Genomic DNA, 21934 nt, shown 5'->3' on the forward strand with positions numbered 1-21934 from the left:
ATATATATCTGTAACAGCGCTCCGCTTCGCGTAACGGAGGTTTGCGAAGCTGATTGGTTCTCCGGCGTCTGTAAACATTGCAAACAGTCCGTAGCGGCCGCCATCTTGTCTCTCGGTAGGATCGAGAGACAAGAGGAGGCCAAAGCGAAGGGGCAAATGACCATAAGGGGGCATAGTAGATCCTCCTTGACCTCTTAGGTTTGATGTGGAGGTTTTAAAAGGGCCCCGCGGGGCAAAAAAAATAATGATAATAATAATCGAACGGCTGAATGGATTTGCACGAAACTTGGCAAAATTGTAGGGACTGGTAGCTCGATGTGCCTTTGCTAGGTCTCAATATATGTGCTTCAGTGGATTTTGAGAAATTAACGTTCAAAAACAAGATATATATCTGTAACAGCGCTCCGCTTCGCGGAGATAAAATTATATCTGTATTACCTAGCTGTTGCTAACACCAGTTAGCGACGGCTAGTAGGAGATAGCGACCATGTTGGGCCCCACTTTGCATGTGAGTGATATTTATCACTAATGACATGCAAAGTGGGCATGCCAAGATGTTAGCGACTGGAAACAGTCGCTAACATCGCTATCTCCTATTATCAACTTTTGGAAATATTCGCGATAAGCGCGAATATCTCCAAAAGCTAGCACCTGCCCTGAGCAGTTCTTAGCCATGTTATCCAATGGGAGGTGGATAACATGGCTAAGAGCATTAGCTCGGTAATGCATGAATATCGCTGAGTTTTCAGCGATATTAATGCATTGCGGTCGTTTTTTATCGTATTTGCGATAAACCTTGATAATAGCAAGGTTTATCTGCGATAATTTCTGACGATGCTTAGCGGTAAAAAAATCGTTGCTAAGCATCGTTAGGGATAAATATCGCTTAACTTTGGTAATATGCCCCAACGTCTGTTAACGTTCGATTCGAAGGAAATCAGGAAGTGTTGAAAAACATTGTCTGCGCCATCTTGTCTTTTTTCAAATGCCACACTTTTGTCGTGCACGGCAGTCATTTTAGATGCCTTGACCAGACCCACTCTGTGCACGCTGTCGATCCTTAGCATGGCTCCCCACCCTCGCAAGCATCTCCCCCAGGCAGTGGTCACCCCCGCTCTCTGTCTTATGCATGGGTAATAAATCTCCCCCCATCTGCGCTGCTCTTCCCTGAGAATCACACCCTGTGCCCGCCCGACACCTCCCTTTCGCCCCCTTTTCACTACCGCACCCTCTGACACTCCTTTTCCTCTGTGTCCGATTGTCCAGGCCGGTCCTAGGGTATCAGCTAGCCCTGCAGATGTAGTTTATGGCCCCAGCTGTAAAGAATCACCCCTCTTCAAAGGAGTTATAGTAGATCAAGGCCCACACTCGATGAGATCCGTCACAGCAGACGCGTTCCTATTATCTGAAAACCATCCTGTATTGTGATTGGGGAGGGGACCGAGCCTGAAGCGGAAGATTCCAGGGATGACTCTTTGTACATCAAAGTTTTTACAATTATGTGTCACATTAAAAATATATAGCACTCCGACAAAGTAGTAAGATTATAAAACTTTAATAACTTATAAATATATACAAGAAAACAAAAACAGTAATAACATATAAACATTTTTAGGGAAAAACAACGAAGTAGCGGTCGGCTGTGCGAATAGTCCCAACGCAGCACAACGTCCAGATTTCTGGCGTGGGGCGTCGCGGGGGGTGGGTCATCAGTAGCAAACTGTTGTGCGAATAGTTCCAAGGCAGCCGAACGATGGCACCAAGGTGATGTTCAGTAAGTTGCCGCACTGGTTTTGGTATCCTACAATGCTGCTCCGAATAACGACGTGGGGCGCCCCGGGGGAGGCGGCGTGAACGGGCCTCTCCAGGTGGAGTCTCGTCTGTTGTAGTGGGGCGCCCCTTTACCGTTTCAGTTGCCATTCCGTCCGTTTTTGGTCCACTGTGTCAAAAGCCGCAATTCAGCTGAGTTGCGCCCACTCTTGCGGTGCAGCGATAGGCGGCTGTCACAGGACTCTCAAAATGGCGGCAGGCTGTTTCCTTTTTGGGCCTGGTCCACTGAAATGGCCCTGGGACACCTTGGAAATCGGACGCTTGTCTGCTAGGTCTTGGACCCCATTCTCGAAAGCGTCCCCTCCGCCTTGAGGATTCATCAAAAGTTTTGGGGGCCCCCGATTCCTGTAGGCTTCTGGTGGGGAGCGGCTGCCATGATTGCTTGCGGAATGACCACGACGGAGCTACGAGATGGTGGTGCTCTCATGCTGACGCCAGCTTCAGTCTGAAACATCCAGAAACAAGGTGGGGCTTTCATCGTTTGGGAAAAAAAAAAGTTTTCATCCAATGAAAAGTGTTGTTTTTAGGTCATATGATCAAGCCTTCCATCATTAGGAAACCAAAAGTAAAATGAACCAATGAAAAGTTTTATAAACAAGTCACATGACCTGTTATGCGGCATAGGGTATAAAATGCGGAGAAAATACGTTGGCACGTGAGGCGGCGTCAGTAGCGGACCGATGTGCGAATAGGCCGAAGGCAACACAACGCGCCAAGATCCGGATGGCACCGAGGTGGTGTCTAGTAAGTTGCCGCACTGGTGTGGCCATCCTACAATGTTGAAAGTCGGCGTGGGGCGCCCCGTTGGCCTGTGAGATGGCGTCAGTAGCGGACCGATGTGCGAATGGGGCCAAAGGCAGCGCAACAATATTTTCGGAATAGAAGACATCACAAGGCGCTGAGATGCCAAGATCAGGATGGCACCGAGGTGGTGTCTAGCAAGTTGTGGCAGTGGTGTGGCCATCCTACAATGGTAAAAGTCGGCGTGGGGCGCCCTGTTGGCCTGTGAGATGGTGTCAGTAGCGGACTGATGTGCGAATGGGGCCAAAGGCAGCGCAACAACATTTTCTGACTGACACCACAAGGCGCTGAGATGCCAAGATCCGGATGGCACCGAGGTGATGTCTAGCAAGTTGCTGTACTGGTGTGGCCATCCTACAATGGTAAAAGTCGGCGTGGGCGCCCTGTTGGCCTGTGAGATGGTGTCAGTTGCGGACCGATGTGCGAATGGGGCCAAAGGCAGCGCAACAATATTTTCTGTATGGAAGATACCACTAGGCGTTGAGATGCCAAGATCCGGATGGCACCGAGGTGATGTCTAGCAAGTTGGTGTACTGGTGTGGTCATCCTACAATGCTGAAACTCGGCGTGGGGCGCCCCATTAGCCTGTGAGATGGCGTCAGTAGCGGACCGATGTGTGAATAGGCCGGAACCAGCACAAGGCGCCAAGATCCGGATGTCACCGTGGTGGTTTCATAGTTGAGAGGCACTTCATCTGCAGTGGGGCGCCGGGATCCGGATGGCACCGAGGTGATGTCTAGCAAGTTGCTGTACTGGTGTGGTCATCCTACAATGCTGAAACTCGGCGTGGGGCGCCCCATTAGCCTGTGAGATGGCGTCAGTAGCGGACCGATGTGCGAATAGGCCGAAGGCAGCACAACGCGCCAAGATCCGGATGTCACCGTGGTGGTTTCATAGTTGAGAGGCACTTCATCTGCAGTGGGGCGCCGAGATCCGGATGGCACCGAGGTGATGTCTAGCAAGTTGCTGTACTGGTGTGGTCATCCTACAATGCTGAAACTCGGCGTGGGGCGCCCCATTAGCCTGTGAGATGGCGTCAGTAGCGGACCGATGTGCGAATAGGCCGAAGGCAGCACAACGCGCCAAGATCCGGATGGCACCGAGGTGGTGTCTAGTAAGGTGCACTGGTGTGGCCATCCTACAATGTTGAAAGTCGGCGTGGGGCGCCCCGTTGGCCTGTGAGATGGCGTCAGTAGCGGACCGATGTGCGAATGGGGCCAAAGGCAGCGCAACAATGTTTTCTGAATAAAAGACACCACAAGGCGTTGAGATGCCAAAATCCGGATGGCACCGAGGTGGTGTCTAGCAAGTTGCTGTACTGGTGTGGTCATCCTACAATGCTGAAACTCGGCGTGGGGCGCCCCATTAGCCTGTGAGATGGCGTCAGTAGCGGACCGATGTGCGAATGGGGCCAAAGGCAGCGCAACAATATTTTCTGAAGAGAAGACACCAAAAGGCGCTGAGATTCGGTTACCACCGAGGTGATGTCTAGCAAGTTGCCGCACTGGTGTGGCCATCCTACAATACTGCTCCGAATAACGGCGTGGGGTGCCCGAAGGGGGGGGGGAGGCGGCATGAACGGGCCTTCCTAGGTGGAGGCTCGTCTGCTGTAGTGGGGCGCCCCTTTACCGTTTCAGTTGCCATTCAGCTGAGTTTCGGCTGCTCTTGATGCTACAGCGACAGACGGCTGCAACAGGACTCTCAAAATGGCGGCCTGTTCTTTGGATTTGGGCCTGGTCCACTAAAATGGCCCTGGGACACCTTAGAACTCGGACGCTCGTTTTTTTTTTCCTTTCCTGTACATGCAAAAAAAGGTAAATGCCCGGTACGTTACACGCTTCATCTGCCACGATGAACTCTCCAGAGGAACCGAAAAAAAATATAGTTATGGTAACTATACCATGCATCGTCATATGGAGAGGTGGCACCAATTAATTATAGTGCTGCATAAAAGAGAGATTTGGAGGAGAACCCCTGACCTGCTAGTACATTCATCAAAGAAGTGGCACTGACAGCATCAGAGGCAAGGGAAACGGTCCCAAATATTTAGAAGAACTTTGGAAAGATTAAAATGACATGTTTAGATTGTGGCAAATTAATTTCATGTGGACAGATGAGTGTTACTCTAATAAATACAGCATATGAACATCATCATAGTCGATGGTTGGTAGAGACATTTTGACTATATCCTGGACCTGCCCGTCCTCGCCCAAAATGGCGCCGGAATAAATGGGACTCGTAACTCCTTGTTGTGTACTGGTTGCAGAACCTTGAAATCACGAGATACGTATGCAGTTTTGAAGCACATGGCGGGCGGGGACGAGAATTGATTGAATATTTCGACATCCCTATTGATATTAAGTTCTGATGTGTTATTGATTACTGTACTATTGAAAGTTCGAATTAACGTCACCCATGGTACTTGCCCGCAAATGTATATCTAGATAATTTTATTGTAACTGGCCCTGTCGTATTTTAATTATAAAATGTACGTCCACCGATTCCGTAACTGTTAGACACCTTAATTCTTGCAACCTAATGGCCCGCCCGTTACGTTCCTCTACAGTGTAAATGTCTACTCATCATATACGATTACAGTTTGCTCCGTGGCCGGCCCACGTGGTTATAGGCTCGTATTTGTATAATGAAATTTTCACAATAAAGGTTTTTAAAAGAAAACATGGTAGTAGTATATACATTGGTAAAGTTTTTAATAATAGTCACTGTTTTAGAATCATTAAAAGGCAAGTGAAATAAAGCAGACCAATTACATGAAGGGTAAAAGGTATAATACGAAGGAACGCAGTAAAGATAAATGGTCAAGGGCTGTTGTGTTTTCTATTCCTGCAACATAAAGTGATCGATAAGAATCTCATATTCAGGCGTATCGGCGACTAAGACAGCAGGTCGACCCTCTTTTGCTCAACGGCTCCGTCATGGGACGAAGAAACGCTCTTTTTCTCGAAAAAAGAATATATTTTACTTGCAGGACAGTTGTAAATTTTCCGGGAAAGTACATTAGCCTGGAACATTATAACATATATTTAAGAAAAAATAATGTTCGGAAGTAATAAAAAGCGTAATTTTTAGGTCATATGACCAAGCCTTTCATCATTAGAATAAGAAAAGTAAAATGAACAAATGAAAAGTTTTATTAACAAGTCACATGACTTGTTATGCTTACGTTACGCGCTGCGCGCCCCGGATGACTTCCGGATGCGCTAACGCGGCGCGTCATATGACGCATTACGCGACAACGCAGGTCCAGAATATAGTCAAAATGTCTCCACCAACCAGCGGTCGGAACACAACCCCTTTCAGCAGGCTAAATAGTTCTGTTAAATGACAACAGAAGGGACAGGAAACAAGAACCATTAGTCAAAGAGGGGAGGGCTAGTTCTTCTCTACCGGGTTACATTGGGGCGCTACCGGAACTGATCGAATTGGTAGTCTACAGTGTTTCTGGATGTTTCAGACTGAAGCTGGGGTTAGCATGAGAGCAGCACCATTTCGTAGCTCCGTCGTGGCCATTCCGCAACCAATCATGGCAGCCGCTCTTTATCGTTATTTTGGGCGGGGTGGGTGGCGGAGCCGAGCTGTTTTGCAGCCATCATTGTGTGGAGTTCAGTTCATTTCACTAGTTTTGTATTTGTCATGAGGGGTTGTTCCTAATGTTTCTATTTTAGCGAGGTCAAAAAGAGATCCCATTAGTGGCCTACTGATTTTGCTCGATTCCTTTTCTTTTTTTTTTTACACGATTTTTCGTTATCTGCAAAGACTAAACAGAGTATTGCGACTCTGTGTTTGTTTGTAAATAGAGAATGAACCAAAGAGAACCAATTCTAAAACAGTAAATACTTGGATAACAATCAATCAAATGGAGAGAGAAGCAGGCACGACGTATTACAACGGGGGCAAAGGCCTGCGTTAACTACCCTTCACTATGTGCAAAGAGAGAGTACTCCTAATAGAAATGAGGGGGGGGGGGGCACCATTCAAAGCAGATCAGTGTGCATAAACACGAAAATGTTTTCACTTACCACGTACTTGACATTCGACAGCTTATGATATTTGCTATTAAAAAACCATTGAAACTCACTGAAAAAACCATAGGTTATAGACCATATATAGTTAGGAATTAGCATTTACAAAACCTTGAAAATTCACAGAAAAAACCATAGGTTATAGACCATATATAGTTAGGAATTAGCATTTAAAAAACCTTATTTTACTCACACAAAACCATTGAAATTCCATATATAGTTAGTTGCACTAACTATATATCGCGCACCCGCAATCCACTGCTGATGATGTCACATATTACATCATTCATGACATGGTCAGTGACATCACTGATGACATCACTGATGACATCTCAAATGACATCACTGATGACATCACTGATGACATCTCATTTGACATCAATGACCACATCACTGATGATATCATTCATGTGACAATACAATGCATCTCCTCACATTTTAATATAACCTCTGTTTCACCCAGTGTTAAATACAGAGTATAATTTTTGAAACCATTGACACACCAATACTAGTTACTACATACGTACTCACTGATTCCTACGTCTACACACACATTCACTCATTCACCCATACAATCATTCATACATACAATCACTCATCTTTACAACACTATCATATGCACTCATACACCTATACAGACACTCACACTCTGCCACTCATCCATGGAGTTACTCACACACCTAGTCAGTCCTGTAAAGAATCAATCACACTTCCATTTTCTTGTCTATACAGTTAAACATAGAGCACCTTACATTTTCAAACATATACTAACACATACTTACTTTCTTATACAATCATTGATACAAGTACACATTGATCTGCACAGAGTCACACACCTCCCAGCCAGCCACACACACACTCAGTCTCCCATACAAATACTTGGACAATCAATCAATAACCCATATAGTTAATCATATAGCTACTGATCAACACATGCAGCAGTTTACAGAACAACAGACATAATGATGCACAAATTAAGACAGTTTAGTCACTAACCCATGCACTCAGTGAGACACATTTAATCACTCACTCATACATTCAGTCATGCACCTACTAAATCCTTCGTCCAGACAGTTATACATCTACTCATTCTTCAATATGTAAAACATATTTAAACTTTACAGAAACACACAGTCACTGGATGATGTCATCAGTGATGTCATCAGTGATGTCATTTGAGATGTCATCAGTGATGTCATCAGTGATGTCACTGACCATGTCATGAATGATGTAATATGTGACATCATCAGCAGTGGATTGCGGGTGCGCGATATATAGTTAGTGCAACTAACTATATATGGAATTTCAATGGTTTTGTGTGAGTAAAATAAGGTTTTTTAAATGCTAATTCCTAACTATATATGGTCTATAATCTATGGTTTTTTCAGTGAATTTTCAAGGTTTTGTAAATGCTAATTCCTAACTATATATGGTCTATAACCTATGGTTTTTTCAGTGAATATATATATATATATATATATATATATATATATATATATATATATGCACAAACACATATACACACATGTGCAGTAGTTTGTAGACATATATATATATATATTCTTTCTTTATTCAGTTTTAAAAATTATAAAAGATTATATAAAGCCCATAAAATGCACTCATAAAACAGATAACATAGATCATTAAAATGTGATGATGCACGAAATATACCAAATATAGAAAGACCATTTCACATAAATTCTACAATTAATTAAATACAAGTTTCCTGATTCTGAGCAATTTGTTTATACATTTAATGAGTGGACCACAAACAACTAAGGATTCTAGTTTTTGCTGATAAATAAGTGTGTCTACATTGTTTACAATTTTTAAATGAAGCCTTTGAATAGCGGGCCCGTTGCTTCCTATAGAATTGCGTAATGAAAAAAAGTGGGTCGTGTTTCGTACACAGATACCATTGGATGAAGAAATTCTAATATCCTTAAGCCACTAGCTCATTTCAGGATAGGCTGTCAAGAAATATATCATATTGAGATAAAGTCTAGTCAGCGCAAATTGATGCTGAGGGTTTGTTGTGTGCAGTAGGTAGGTCTGAATGGCTTCAGCTGTTAACAACAAATTGAGGCTAACTAATGCAGGTTGAGCAATTTCATTAGACTCTTTTTAGCCTTCCGAAAAAAATTCTTCATTTACATTTAATCTCTAATTTCGATATTGTGATGGTAGGCCCGGGGTCTGTAATATCCAAGGTTACTCCAATGATATTATACATTTTCCCTTAAAAAGCCAACCATGGGATATTAGAAGCATTGTCTAATGTTAAACAATCAGTAATAAGTGTTCTGTTAAAACCGTTTATAATTTAGTCCCAATAGAGTGCCAGAGCTGTAGAGGTAGTATTTAATAATATGCGCTTTAAAGGGAAAAGCTAATTCTTTGTGCATAATGTAGGCTGTGGTACTTTTGGGAACTGCCAAAAATCTCCCAGCAGAAAAGTTTTCACATCTTTGTGAAGTCTGGGAGTCCAAATACCGTCACCCACCCGACCCATAAGTTACTGCAGACAAGCAATTCCTAGAATAAACCATGCCTACTGCCTAATTTAAAAGCAAATCAAAATATTCCCTCTGCATTTGTATTCAGTTGCTTTTCCTTAACAACATGTAAACGCTTCCAATTACCAGTCTGCTCAAATAAGATCCCAGGTAAGAAAATGTTTCAACCCTACGTATCTTAGTTCCTTTTCATGATAATTTACAAGATTTATATGCTTCATTCCCACAGGACTTTTTGAAAATGTTATACAGATTGGCTTTGAAATTCAGTTCCTTCAAGGCATTCAATAACTTCTATAGACCAACTGGAGTTCTGGCTAAGAGGACGGTGTCATCAGCATAGAGTAAGACGGGAGCCAGTTTTAGGCATATCTGCTTGTGTCTGAAAAAGTACCACCTCCAGACCAATAATGTATAGAGTGAACAGGAAAGGTGCCAGAATGCACCGTAATCTAAAGGATTTTGAGCATTCTCCCTTGGGGCCATATCAGACCCGAGCAGTAATGTGCTGGTACAAAAAATATGAAAGTGGAGAATAGAATTATCCAACCCCAGCGAATTATCGAACCCCAGCTTGACATGACTATCACAGTCAAATACGCTGCTCTGGTCCATGATGTCTAGCTGTAAAAAGTCTCTATTGGCCTTCAAATATTTGTCTATTGGTAGCTCTACATTGAGACACTGCTCAACACCCCCCAGGCCTTTTCTGAAATCAAACTGAAGGTCTGACAGGATTGAGTTCTACTCTGTCCATGTTTTTACTGTCTCTCTACTAGAACTCTGTCTAGTATTTTGACAGGGAAATGTAACAGAGAAATTGGTTGGTAACTTGTGGGCCTGCCCTGCTCCTGTTCCTAAAAAGGGAAAGTATATTTGTTTCACACTGTGTCGATGGGAATGTACCCTATCCGATTGAGTTTAGAGTCTGTAAAGTTTTTATTATATGAACAAAGTTGTGCAAAGTTCCTAGTTGGTGGACGTGAGGTAGTTAATACAAGTTTCCACATTTCTTTTGCCTACGTCCGAGCACAGTTTTTCTCACAAATGTTAGTTGGTGCTGAAACTGGGTGTTCATTTCTCAAGTGTACTGCGAAACCGTGTTTCACCGGGAACTCACAAGGCTTTTGTGTGCATGTGCTTACGTAGATTAGCTTTTCAGTGACTAAGGTCACAAGGCTGCCAAGGTTTCAGATTTGTATGAGTGACATTTTTATATTTTCAGTGTAATTATGAGTGACATTTCAACGACTATGAGTGACAAATTGTCCTGAGGAAAATCAAGCAACAAAGTGGAAGGAAACATATAAATATCACAAATTATCCCCATTTTAGCAAGGAGAAACTCTAAGCAGTTCAAACTGCTGCAAAGCCACAGAAATGGAAGGGCACTAAAATGAAGAGTGTTAACACAAGTCAGCTGACTCGTGGACGCCACCGCAGTCAGTCAGGCAGTGAGCAGGCCTCAGGCTGACAGGCACACACACACAGTCAGTCACAGCCAACAACCAGGGTAGTGTAGTGTATTATTTAGAAAAACCACCTTCAACCCATGAATATCCTAACTCGGCAACCCCGGCAGGCACCCAACTATCTGCCCAGCAGCACAGATGAGCTGCCTAAATTCAAATTAACAGTCTCAGTCAACACAGCTGATAAAGGCAACGCCGCAGATCGGCACCAGACATCATTGATTGGCAAGCCTCAGTCAGACACACAAGTTACAGCCGGGAGCCAGGGCGCTATAATTATTTAAAAAAGGAGTAGTACTCGACTGACTCTCCATAAAAATAAATGATTTTACCCTGGGTGGGCTGCCGCGCCCATGTCGGCGCGAAGCTACCTTCCCGCCGGCCCTCAGATCACACCACTAGCAGGCTGTCACAGAGAACTACACAAGGCTCTGCTGACTTAAGTGACGCGGTGGATCTGAAAGTAATGTTTAATTTGAATCGGACAGCCCACCACCGGAGAGAGTCACTCACCTGACTGGCTCAAAACGGCTTTGTCACGCAGTGCCTCGTCCTTGAAAACCACAGTTCAGCTGCGGGCAGGCACATGATTGACCACGCGCAAAGCTGTTATTTAATAATATTTGTAATTTATAAACCAAATTTAGCAGCAGAGTAAGAGTCGGATTATGCATATTGTTAGTGAAGACTTCACCAACTAATAACTGTAGTAACAATGGCCTACCTCATACTGAGTCACTCTCAGCCGGCGCTGGTGGGCCTGGGATCGAGTGCAGGCAGGATCTCATATTTCCGCATCATTACTTATCGTCGATTTATTACCGGCGGTGATGGCAGTGAGCAGCTGCTGGAAGGCTGTGTCTTGTCCTGGCGTCCATTCATGGCAGGTCACCTGCACCATTGCAGTTCGAGCAGCGAGGTCGGGGGAGCTGCAGTGACACCACTCTCAGTTACTTCTTGATCTCCATTTTTAGTTAATTTCCCGAGCCAGTCGAGTCTGACCCCGGCCTGCCGACTTCCTGTTCCAGGAGGTGAAGTCACATACCCGCACCACGGCACCACAGAGACTGTAACGCAACGACTCTGCGAAAGGGAAGACCCCGCCCGGGTCTCCAGGCAGCAGAGGACAGATTGTTACATTGTAGCACGGCACTTAGAGATCTTTAACTGTTACTGCGCCAGTTCTGGCAAGTGAAATCTGTTGCGGCCCAGGCCGGGCTCACACAGAGGTGCCAGTGGCGCTAGCGCGCGCTACTACCTGGCGTAGGCAGCCAGTTTCAGCACTGTCAGCAGACAGAGTGCGGTCATTGGCAAAAATGTGTGACAGTGCATTTCAGTGCGGTGATGCGGGAACACCACACTGAAATGAGTTAGCGTCATGCCTGATGCGTGATACTTGACAGGCCTGAGGTCAGTCAGCACTCGAGAGGGAAAAGTCAAGTGACAGTGGCATACCAAGCATCATGAGCACTGCAAACCAGAGTCGCACTGTGTTATTTGATGTACCTTACCATCAACAGTGTTGGGTTATCCATAGGAGAAAGGTGCATGCATTAAACTTTCTTACCAAAGCATTGTGATGGTCTGGACTTCTACATGAAAGCCAAAATCACGTCAATCGCATATAACTGTGATACCTTTTGCATGTTTTGTAGTTCTTGCTGTAAGCTGCAAGCACTGCATGAAAAAACACTTAGAACACCTCTGCTTTCCTCAGGATTGACAAAGATTTCGTGGAGCACAAACAAGCTATTGCACCGAAAATGTAAAATGTCTGACACTGAATGGTTAGTGGCTTCCTGCATTCAGCCAGAACAGTTGTGAGCAAGGGAAGATGATGGCTGTGCAGTGTCTCAAAAAGTCTTGTGGTGTACTGTGGTGTCCGAGAGGGTAAATGATGTAACGCATATACTTCATATGCTCTTTTTTATTTATGGTTTCATCTTATATAGAAACAAATAAGACAAAAAAAGGTTTTCCTATTGTTGTTTATTGAGATGGAGCAACTAGACATCACCAACTTTGGTTGTTTTATTATAACATTGGTAGTTGTATCGGATTTCACATACATAACTTGTTTCTTTACTCTTACTGAGGGTGTGGAGGGGAGCATGGTTCTGATGCTTTCGATATCATGCTTAGGGCCTGATTATGAGCCTGGCGGACTGCCAGACTCACGGTGGCACGGTGGTGTTGGTCCAGCCACCACCGCACAGGCAGTCCAACTGCCCCATTACACGTTGGGCGATTGCACCGCCATTTCACCACTGCAACTGCCAGGGAACAGAGATCCCTGGTGGTGGTGCCACAGCCTTGAGGCTGCAACATTCTAGGTGGGACCACCGGGGACCCACCAAGCATATTATGAGTTTCCTCTCTGCCACAGTTTTCATGGCGTTGCAGAGATGACACTCATAATATACTTGGTGGGCAGAGAGGAATCAAAAGGGGTCCTACAGGGGCCTCTGTTGTCTCTGGGCCATATGATGCATGCAGGGGGGCACATGTTCCCTCCTGTGTGCATGCACCACAGTACCTGCACGGCATGGACTGCACCAATGCCTGCTCCAGCACCGTCAAATTCATAATCAGGCCCTTAGCTTTTCAGGAGCTACAATGAGCTAAATTGAATATTCCTCTTTGATTCTCCACCCCTAGGGGGGCACACTCTAAAATCAGTCTACTAATGTACTAGTAGCTCAAGAGTGTGATTTGTTACTTCTGTCCACATTGATAGAATTATACAGTACTCATAATGAACACTTAACCCAATTGATGATCATATTATATCCATTATTTTTTGGCCATGGATTCTGATATATTTCTTTATATGCGAACATATAGATGCAGCATATAGTGCCCATATAGAATACTTATGTTCGGTATGAGTTCCATAAAGCTGCCAGTGATAAAGGCTTCTTTTTAGATATGGGCTGATGGGCCGAAAAGGCTTCGAGATGTCAGACACCCAGTAGAGCCAACCTATATGCTTTTGGTTCCTTCCTAGCCATAGATTTCTTATTTCTCTCATGAGCCTTGTGAGATATAATAAAGGGCTTTGCAATTGTACAATGAGTTGATGGCAATCATTCTCCACAAAGGGTAGACTAAAGGGCAACTAGGCCATGCAGCCAATGCAAACCCAAGATCCCAAGATTGTTTGGTGCTTCCTCCTCCGGACTGAAGGAGACCATGAGAGGTGACCACAGAGACGAATTTGGACCCATGGTTGACCTGGATAATATAAGAAATGTTTCTTTCCCTTTGTAACTAGGGGAGCTGGACCCACAATATTTCCATCTAGAGTATCTTAAGGTGTATACACCTCTCCCTTTAGGATAATAGAAGAAAAGAAATATTGATAGATAGCTACTGCTTCAAGGCAAAAACAAAGTATAGCATTGCAATGTCAGCATTTTAGGCATAAGTATGATAGTAATCAATTAGACACATACAAGCGCATTACATCAGACTATCCCTATTACATCATAAAACAGCAATATTTTTTTTAATACAGTGGGACATAAATGCAGGCTACACCACAACCCGATAATGCCAAACACTTTTGGCAGCTGATTTCTAAAGGGCCAGTGAATGGTAAGGTTGATGACTGGCGTAAAGAAATGAGCAGATTATACAATCAATCACTACGGCCCTCCCCAACCACTGTATCCCACTTTTCAGCATGAGGGTCATTCACAGTGAGAGGTAAATACCAGAGGTTGGATACCATGAAAGGCTTTGAACTGTAAGCATCACCATTAGTGGTAGAAATAATATCACAATTAACAATTTCCAAGCTTTGAGGCCAACTGGAGTTCCATGACCTTATGAAGAAACTAAATCTTCTTCCTTCTCCTTGGTGGCTTGCAATATCTTTTTAATGTACCTCCGGTGGTGCTTTTTCGAAATTATTTAGCATGGCTGATCCAGACATCAGCTTAAGAGTTTTAAAATAAAACAATTTGGAAGGCATGAGTTTAATTTTCATGCATAACTTGGCCTTTTGAAATGTGCTAATATATAGTCAAAGACGTGGATTTTGATAAAGGTTTACGGTTTAAATATATCAATTATTCTTGACCAATGTCCAGTGCTCACAATAAAATTTCCGAGTGTAAAACGACACCAACTTTATCAGCCATTGCTAAAATCAGACATCTATTACCAGTAAAGCAGGCGGGCTGTCAAACACTGCAGATCTTCTGATATGATTCATTGTTCGAATTCTAAATGTGCAGTTAATGTGTGTAATTGAGAAGAACTTCCTTCATGAATATATAATGAATAGCAGGCATGTTTTATTGCATCTTATTTCCTCCGGGCATATTTCTGTGTAATTGTTCAGGGTTGTGCTAGGCTGCAGAGAGAAGAGTGAGTTTGTCTGGGTGAAGGTGAGGTAAAAGGAGGCAGAGTAGTGTCCTAGCGCCTGTACTGTGTACTCAATCTAGTAGTATGGCATATGTCTTCCAAAAATTAACTCTTGGCACCAGAAAGTGAAAAGGGGTTTAATTGTCAAGGAAGGCATCAACAGCATACTTGATGTCCAGTACCATTGTTTCATTGACTGTAATCTACAAACAAAACCGTAATAGGATAACTGAGATTTAAGTATCTCTGAAGACAGCAGACATCTCTTGCTTCTTCACCTATAGTATATTTTTTTGTCTGGCTCCAACTGTAAAATGTGACCATAGATCCTTACTGTGCAACCAGTGTAAATATGCGGGTTCTGTGGAGGGTTTTGACGTGTACAGGAAGTGTGGCGCCTTAACTGGTAGCGGTGTGTGTTAGGTAAAAAACAACTATAATGAAGATGGTACAGCAAGGTCAGAGGAGACCCCGAAACCTCTGCAGAGAGTGGCCAGGGACCACTCGGTAATTATGACAAGAATCCTGTGCACACGTTAAGCGAGGTGTTTGCATGTATCATGCTTAATCAAAAGAACACAATAGGTAGTAAATGAAACAAAGTGGACATGATAGAAAGTCTTTTTGTTCTTCAAAGGATTGTATTTGACCTTCCTTTGTTGAAAGGTAAATTCAATAGGAAATGACCAGCCGACACATGTTTCGTCAAGTGGGCAAGGAGCCCGTGACTCTTCAGGGCTGTAAGCTCAAATGGGGTAACCGTCCGTATAGCCGGTGATATTTCCAACCTGGCGTCTGGGTCTGGGTTGAAAGAATCAGTGATAGTGAGCCACTGTGGACTCAGAGACGGGCCGGCCATTTAGGAAGACAGGACCCGTCTCTCCGCTGCCATATCCCAGGCATTAGCTGGTTTGAGACGGATGTACCCGCCCGTTTTTTGTGTGAGGATATCAGAGAGCTGAGAAGCCCAATTCCAGCTGGTATTTTTGCAACAAAAAACAGCAATTATGGCTTTTCTCCCTATTTGGGAAAACTTCAGAGGGAGCAGACAGTGGTGCTTTCACACCCCCTCCAATTTCTAATGCGAAAAGGATCACAAAAACTCTTTTATGAGTCAGGAAGGATTTTCTGACTGATACAATTGCTCTGCAAAGTCTAAAACCCCTTTTTGCCATTGTGACCAACTTGGAATTGCAGGGTCTCTGACCACAAAAGGGCCTAGTGCATCAAATGTTTCTTTTCTTCAGCATGTTATGTTATGTTATGTGCATTGTGCTCCTTTGCATTCTTATCAGGCCTCCAGACCCTCCCATGCTTCTAACCCTGCACCCTTGCCTTCCCTGGTCCCTACCAGACCTTGCATGCATTTATAATTCCCCAATCACTGGATACCAAGGGCCTCATTTATGAGGCCCTTGCGCCATCGGAACGTAATTTTTTGTGACTTTCCATGCGTGATATTTATCAGACAGCACTAAGCCACTTTTTTTTGGCTCAATGCTGTCTGATAAATATCAGTCCAATTAACGCAGTGTTCTGCGTTAAAGGGGCGTGCAATGGGTGTTGCTGACGGGGTTCCCAACAACATCCATGGCCTTTTGACACTGCCCCAGAGTTACGAGAAATCGTAAATCTGCGGCAGTGCCAAAAGCTTACGCGAGGCGTAAGGGAGGCGCAACAGGGAGAAATATCTTTATTTCTCCTTGTTTTTCCTTTTTCTAAGTGTGCTGCATTCTGCAGCACACATAGAAAGAGGAAAAGCCTTGTGATTATTTTTGTACAGAACGGTCTCCCTTCCTGTACAAAAAATAATCATCAGCGGAACGCAGGCACCCTTGCACCATTGTGCAAAAGTGCTTGCGTTGGCACAGGCAGCCCATTGTGCCCCGGCGCAGGGGAAAAGGATAGGAATGCGCCGTATTTTATACAGGGCCGGACTGGGAACCAAAACCAGCCCTGGCAAAGTGCTCTGCCGGCCCCCCCAGAGGGGGTTAGGGTTGCTACAGTGCTGTTTGTCAGGGCCAATATTGCAGCCATTCTGCAAAAACGTCCCTGTAACAAAAACGATCCCGGGGGCCAAAAATCAGCCCCCACCATAGCAACCAACCGGAGAAACGCCCAGTGCCAGCTACGGCCAGTCCGGCCCTGGTCTTATAGATACGGCGCATTCCTGCCCTTTTCTTTTGCCGTAGGGAAGCGCAGCAGGAAGGCCTGCTGCGCGTCCCTACGGCAAAACCTCATAAATGAGGGCCCCTGCCTTTAAGGATAAAGCATACAGTGGCTGTAATACGGCTGTACTACAGCACACTGGTGCAAGTCACAGGCAAGGAACGTTCACCTCAGCAAGGTCAGGAAAGAATTGCTGTCCTTCGCCAAGGTGAAGTTCCTGACTTCGATGTTGAAGTTTTTCTCTTCATTCAATCATAATTATTATACAGCTATTAGAAACTGGTTTGATCATACAAACAGGAGCGACCCATGCAGGTAAGAGTGGTGCGGTGGGGTGGGGGGAAGTCAACAGACGACAATGAGGGAAAATAAATAAATTAATAAAAAGAAAAGCACTTACTTTGCGCTCGCCACAATGGCGATGCGGCAAGCGCACGGTAAGTGTATTTCTTTTTTTTCTTTTTTTCTTTTCCATCTTTGTCTGTCGGCTCCTCCCCTGACACACATAACTCCGCCCCACCTCCCTCCTCTCTTACCTGCATGGGCCGCTTCTGCATACAAATTAATTCAAATTATATGTTATGCATGCCTCTGTTATTGGCATTTAACAATGGGAATATTCTGCTTTATGTTCCAAAACCTAAGAAGCTTTGTTCACGAGGTCTGATTCCAAATCTTTTTCTCCCAGTCTGTTCACAGTTTTCTCGAGGAGTGTATGCCATCTTTGGATTCTATGACCAGATGTCCATGAACACCCTGACCTCCTTCTGTGGGGCCCTGCACACATCCTTCATCACCCCCAGCTTCCCGACTGATGCCGACGTGCAGTTCGTAATCCAGATGCGACCGCCGCTGAAAGGCGCCATCTTGAGTCTTCTGAGTGACTATGACTGGCAGAAGTTTGTGTACCTCTACGACACTGAAAGAGGTAGGAACATGCTTTTTACTACTATTCGTTTCTTGTAAAGAAATGCAGAAAGTATTCCTCTCAAAGAAAATGTATAAATGAAAAGAAAGAGATTAATTATTTCAGTTAGCACGCTTTGGTATTCCCAATTCTGAGACAGGAGCCTGACATTTTGACCACATCTGAGCCTCTACTCAAAATGCTTATTTCTGAAAAGAAGCACAAAAAAGAACATTATTCCTCAGTCACGATGGCACTAAAAACCAACTAGTTTCAGGAAGTGTTTCATATGACAGCACTTTATTTATAATTACCATTAACCCCTCCTCTTGCAGGCCTATGCAGAGCCCCTTTGATGCCTACAGTGCATAATACGACATTTTACCATAACACAGCATCCCAGGAGACAACAAGATAACGACATGGCATGAAGTAATGTAATGTAGCAGAACATATAGATAAGTTTTTGCACAAAATGTAGCCAAAAGTACTAGAAGTAAACTTTTCAGTGTGCCACCCATGCTGAGGGCCTTTTGATGGTCTGGCTTTACAATGCAAATGTTGGCAGATAATTATGTAAGCATTGCTAGAAGAGCTTTGGCTCCACCAACATGTTGGGAGCTCGGAGTACCTGTTTTGACTGTATAGAAGTTGTGTGCTTCAACAAAAGAAGCGCTTGCCCTTCACGCAGGTGTGATCTTCTTCTTTATTTACCCAGCTGTCTGAGATTGAACTTTCAGCGCACATAACATTGTAATGCTATTAAAGTGTCTTAGATACCTAGATATGGTGTTTTTCTGTGGCAGCAGCACATGATGAGGGCAATCATTAACCTACATGGATGTTTAGGTATGGAAAGTGCACAACATTTGAGACCAGACCTATTGGCATTGCCAATGCTTCTGGCACGATAAGTCATTACCCTTACCTCACATTCTCAAGAGTGCCGGTCCTGAAGCACATTGTGAAATTGCAACTTTGGAACTGCCCACCACACATTTAAATATCTACCCTTCTAACTTACCATTCAGTAGGAAAATACAGACCCACTGCTTGCTACATCGCCTGATCAAATCAAACGAATTCTCCTGTGCACACAATAGAAACATCCTTTCATTGATACTGTTTATTGTTACTGTGCCCGACAATACTGTACCCTTTTTGATATGTACGATATACTCTATAACCTATATCGCGTTGATACCACCTCAAATCATACAAAGCATTGTTTTCCCCATGCCTTTGATTGTGATATAAATAAGTATAAATACAGGAAATATAATAAAATGCACATTACTTTGTTGAGAATGGCAACAGATTGTACAGCTCTGCACACACACAATAAAGTGATCTGGCCAACAAAGAAGGGATGGTGAGAATTTTAACTTAAAATCAGAGTGCCAGCATGCACAGGCATATTAGCAATCTCAGTGTATTGTAGTGGCAAAACCTCAACAGCTTATGCGGATGCCAGTGGGTAATCTGAGAAGTGGGTTATTTATGTGTGGCAACAATTAGAAATGGACTCCTATGTCAAGATCCTTCCATTCTCCCAAACCAGTTGTCTTGCACAGTGACAAAGATACCAGTTTGTAAAAAGAGTCAAGTGACGGAGCCCAAAAGAATGGGCCCCTCTGCACAATGTGATGAAGGACCCTGAGTTCAGGCATTCAAGGATAATGCAAACAGGCAGGCAACTGATTTGCGGTCAAGAGCATCAGTAAGCCGACCCATGTCCAGTTTGAATTCCCTTGTCTGAATGCTGCTGCGTGACTGGTTACAGGCTCCAAACGCATTGAGCACATATCGCCAGTGCTAAGATCACTAAATCGGCTCTCCTATGCAGCACAAATTCAGTTAACGATTGCCGCTATGACGCACAAAGCCATCCATTTCAATACTTCCAGGTTCCTGGCGCAAAAGCTTCAACTATCCTGTGGTGTAAAAGGGTCAAGAAGTGCCACTACTTTCCTTCTGAAACCACTTATCCTGAGTAAAAAGAGAACTTGTCACAGAGCCTTTGCTGGCGCTGCCCCAAACATATGGAACTCTCTACCACCGGAAGTACGCAGAATCTCCGTAACAACGGTGTTCAAATTGAAAGTCAAAAGATTCCTTATCAATAAATCCCTTCCGTAAGTGGGCTAGGCTCTCCTCCCGATGATTTTGTTCCTACTCCCATTGTACCATCATTTACTACTACGTTTCTTTATGACATATTAGGCCCCTCCTTCCCTACCCTTGTACAATTGTTTAATATGACCTCCATGTGGCATTTGTCGTGTAATCTGTGATCATGCTTGTTTTATCCCTACCTGTTGATGTATTTGCATGATTGTCCTTCCTTTCCTTCCTAATGTAAAGCGCTCTGATATCCTATGGGATCTAGTTCGCGCTATATAAAACTTTATAAATAAATAGCTCCCAGCCATTTTCCTATGGTCTCTTGTTAGGTTATAAAGGGTTGGATTGGGATCAAAAATAGGCCAGGGCACCATAAAAAAGTGGCCTACATTTGCGGAATGCTCTTTTTCACAAAACACTGCTTTCCTGTTTTAAGTAATATGAAGGAGGGGGGGTCTCTAAAAGAGGCATATTTACTTAACCTCACTAAGATAAAGAAAAAAATGCAAATGTTGCCAGGGCTCTTTGTACCCTGCTTACTTCACAGTTGTGAACCACACCTGAATACAAGTGAGGCCACTTCTACTCAGGTCGCCTGGCCCTGCTTAATCTGAGGGGAGCGAGAGGGGAATGACGTCTCCACCCCGTTGGTAAAAGGGAGGTTGCAAAAGGCCCATCTGCCTTGGAAAAGCCACTCAGGCCACTGGCGACACCTGAACAGCACAGAACAGCCCAAATTGGCCACCACCTTGGCCAGAAAAGAGGCCCACAGCTACAACTCCGATACTGGCTCCTCGCCCATGCCCGAATGCCCACCGTACCAACCAACCCTGATTGTTTAAGGGGAAATAATCAAAGCAAACCATGCCTTTTGCATATAGGAAAAAAACACCTCGTTCAGTGGCCTTAAACAGCCCACTGAAATCCATATCTTTTTACTTGCAGATAGATAAAAACCAAGATGGCGGAACGGTGTATTCTGTAGTGGCGCATTAACCTGCAAGAAGCAGGGATTCCGTGCCATCTCCTGACAGGCACTAATTGTACTTGGCAGAACCTGCAATATTAGGTAGTTTCAGCGGCTCACCTAATGCATTGTGATGGGCCTTCAAGTAAGGGGGCATCTCCAGAGCCCGCGCAGTAATAATGGTGACTGACTGCTTGTGCTGAATAGCAAATGAAAGGCTTCGTATATGTTCCTGATAGGCTTCCGTCGAAAATAACAACACAGGAGCTGTCAGGCTTCCCTATAATGTGCCCTCATGTGAGCTCACCGCTGGAGGCATAAACTATGGAGATTGCACAGTATAATAACATCTCTCTCTCTACTCCATGCCATGGGTTACAAACTGGAGTATTTTATGTGAAGGCTGTTAGTTTGCTGTCATCTTGACTGGATCAAGTGCTTTTCATAAGAAGGAAATAGGCTTCTCCAGCTGAGTGCGTCAGTAAGGCCCGCGTTCCACTGGCTCTGAAGTTCCCGGGAGGTGAGACCGCCGAGAAAGCATCAAGCATTGACGCACCGCGTTCAGTATTTCCCTAGTGCTGCCTTACCGACTCTGCTTAGAATGAGTTTTAACTCATTACAAGATGTTATAGCATGTTCTGAGCTCAGCTGAAAAACTGAGAATATTGTGGTGTTTGCTCACACAAACTTCCTATGGGTTTACTGGCAGGAAATAGTGCAGAGAAAAACCACAC

At 44.2% G+C, this 21934-nt stretch overlaps 1 protein-coding gene across 3 annotated transcripts in view; it reads left to right on the top strand.

Moving 5' to 3' along the window:
* Window positions 1–21934, top strand: part of GRIA3 (glutamate ionotropic receptor AMPA type subunit 3) — a 1208798-nt gene that overhangs the window by 257772 nt on the left and 929092 nt on the right. For all 3 annotated transcript variants that reach the window (XR_013610694.1, XM_078688743.1, XM_078688742.1), the window contains exon 3: window positions 17891–18130. Coding sequence is in view for 2 of the 3 variants with exons in the window: in XM_078688743.1 (XP_078544869.1) it covers window positions 17891–18130 (240 nt within the window). In the remaining variant the exon portion in view is untranslated. The remainder of the gene's footprint in view (window positions 1–17890; window positions 18131–21934) is intronic.

Source organism: Lissotriton helveticus, chromosome 4_1 (genome assembly GCF_964261635.1).
Source record: "Lissotriton helveticus chromosome 4_1, aLisHel1.1, whole genome shotgun sequence".
Lineage (NCBI taxonomy): Eukaryota > Metazoa > Chordata > Amphibia > Caudata > Salamandridae > Lissotriton > Lissotriton helveticus.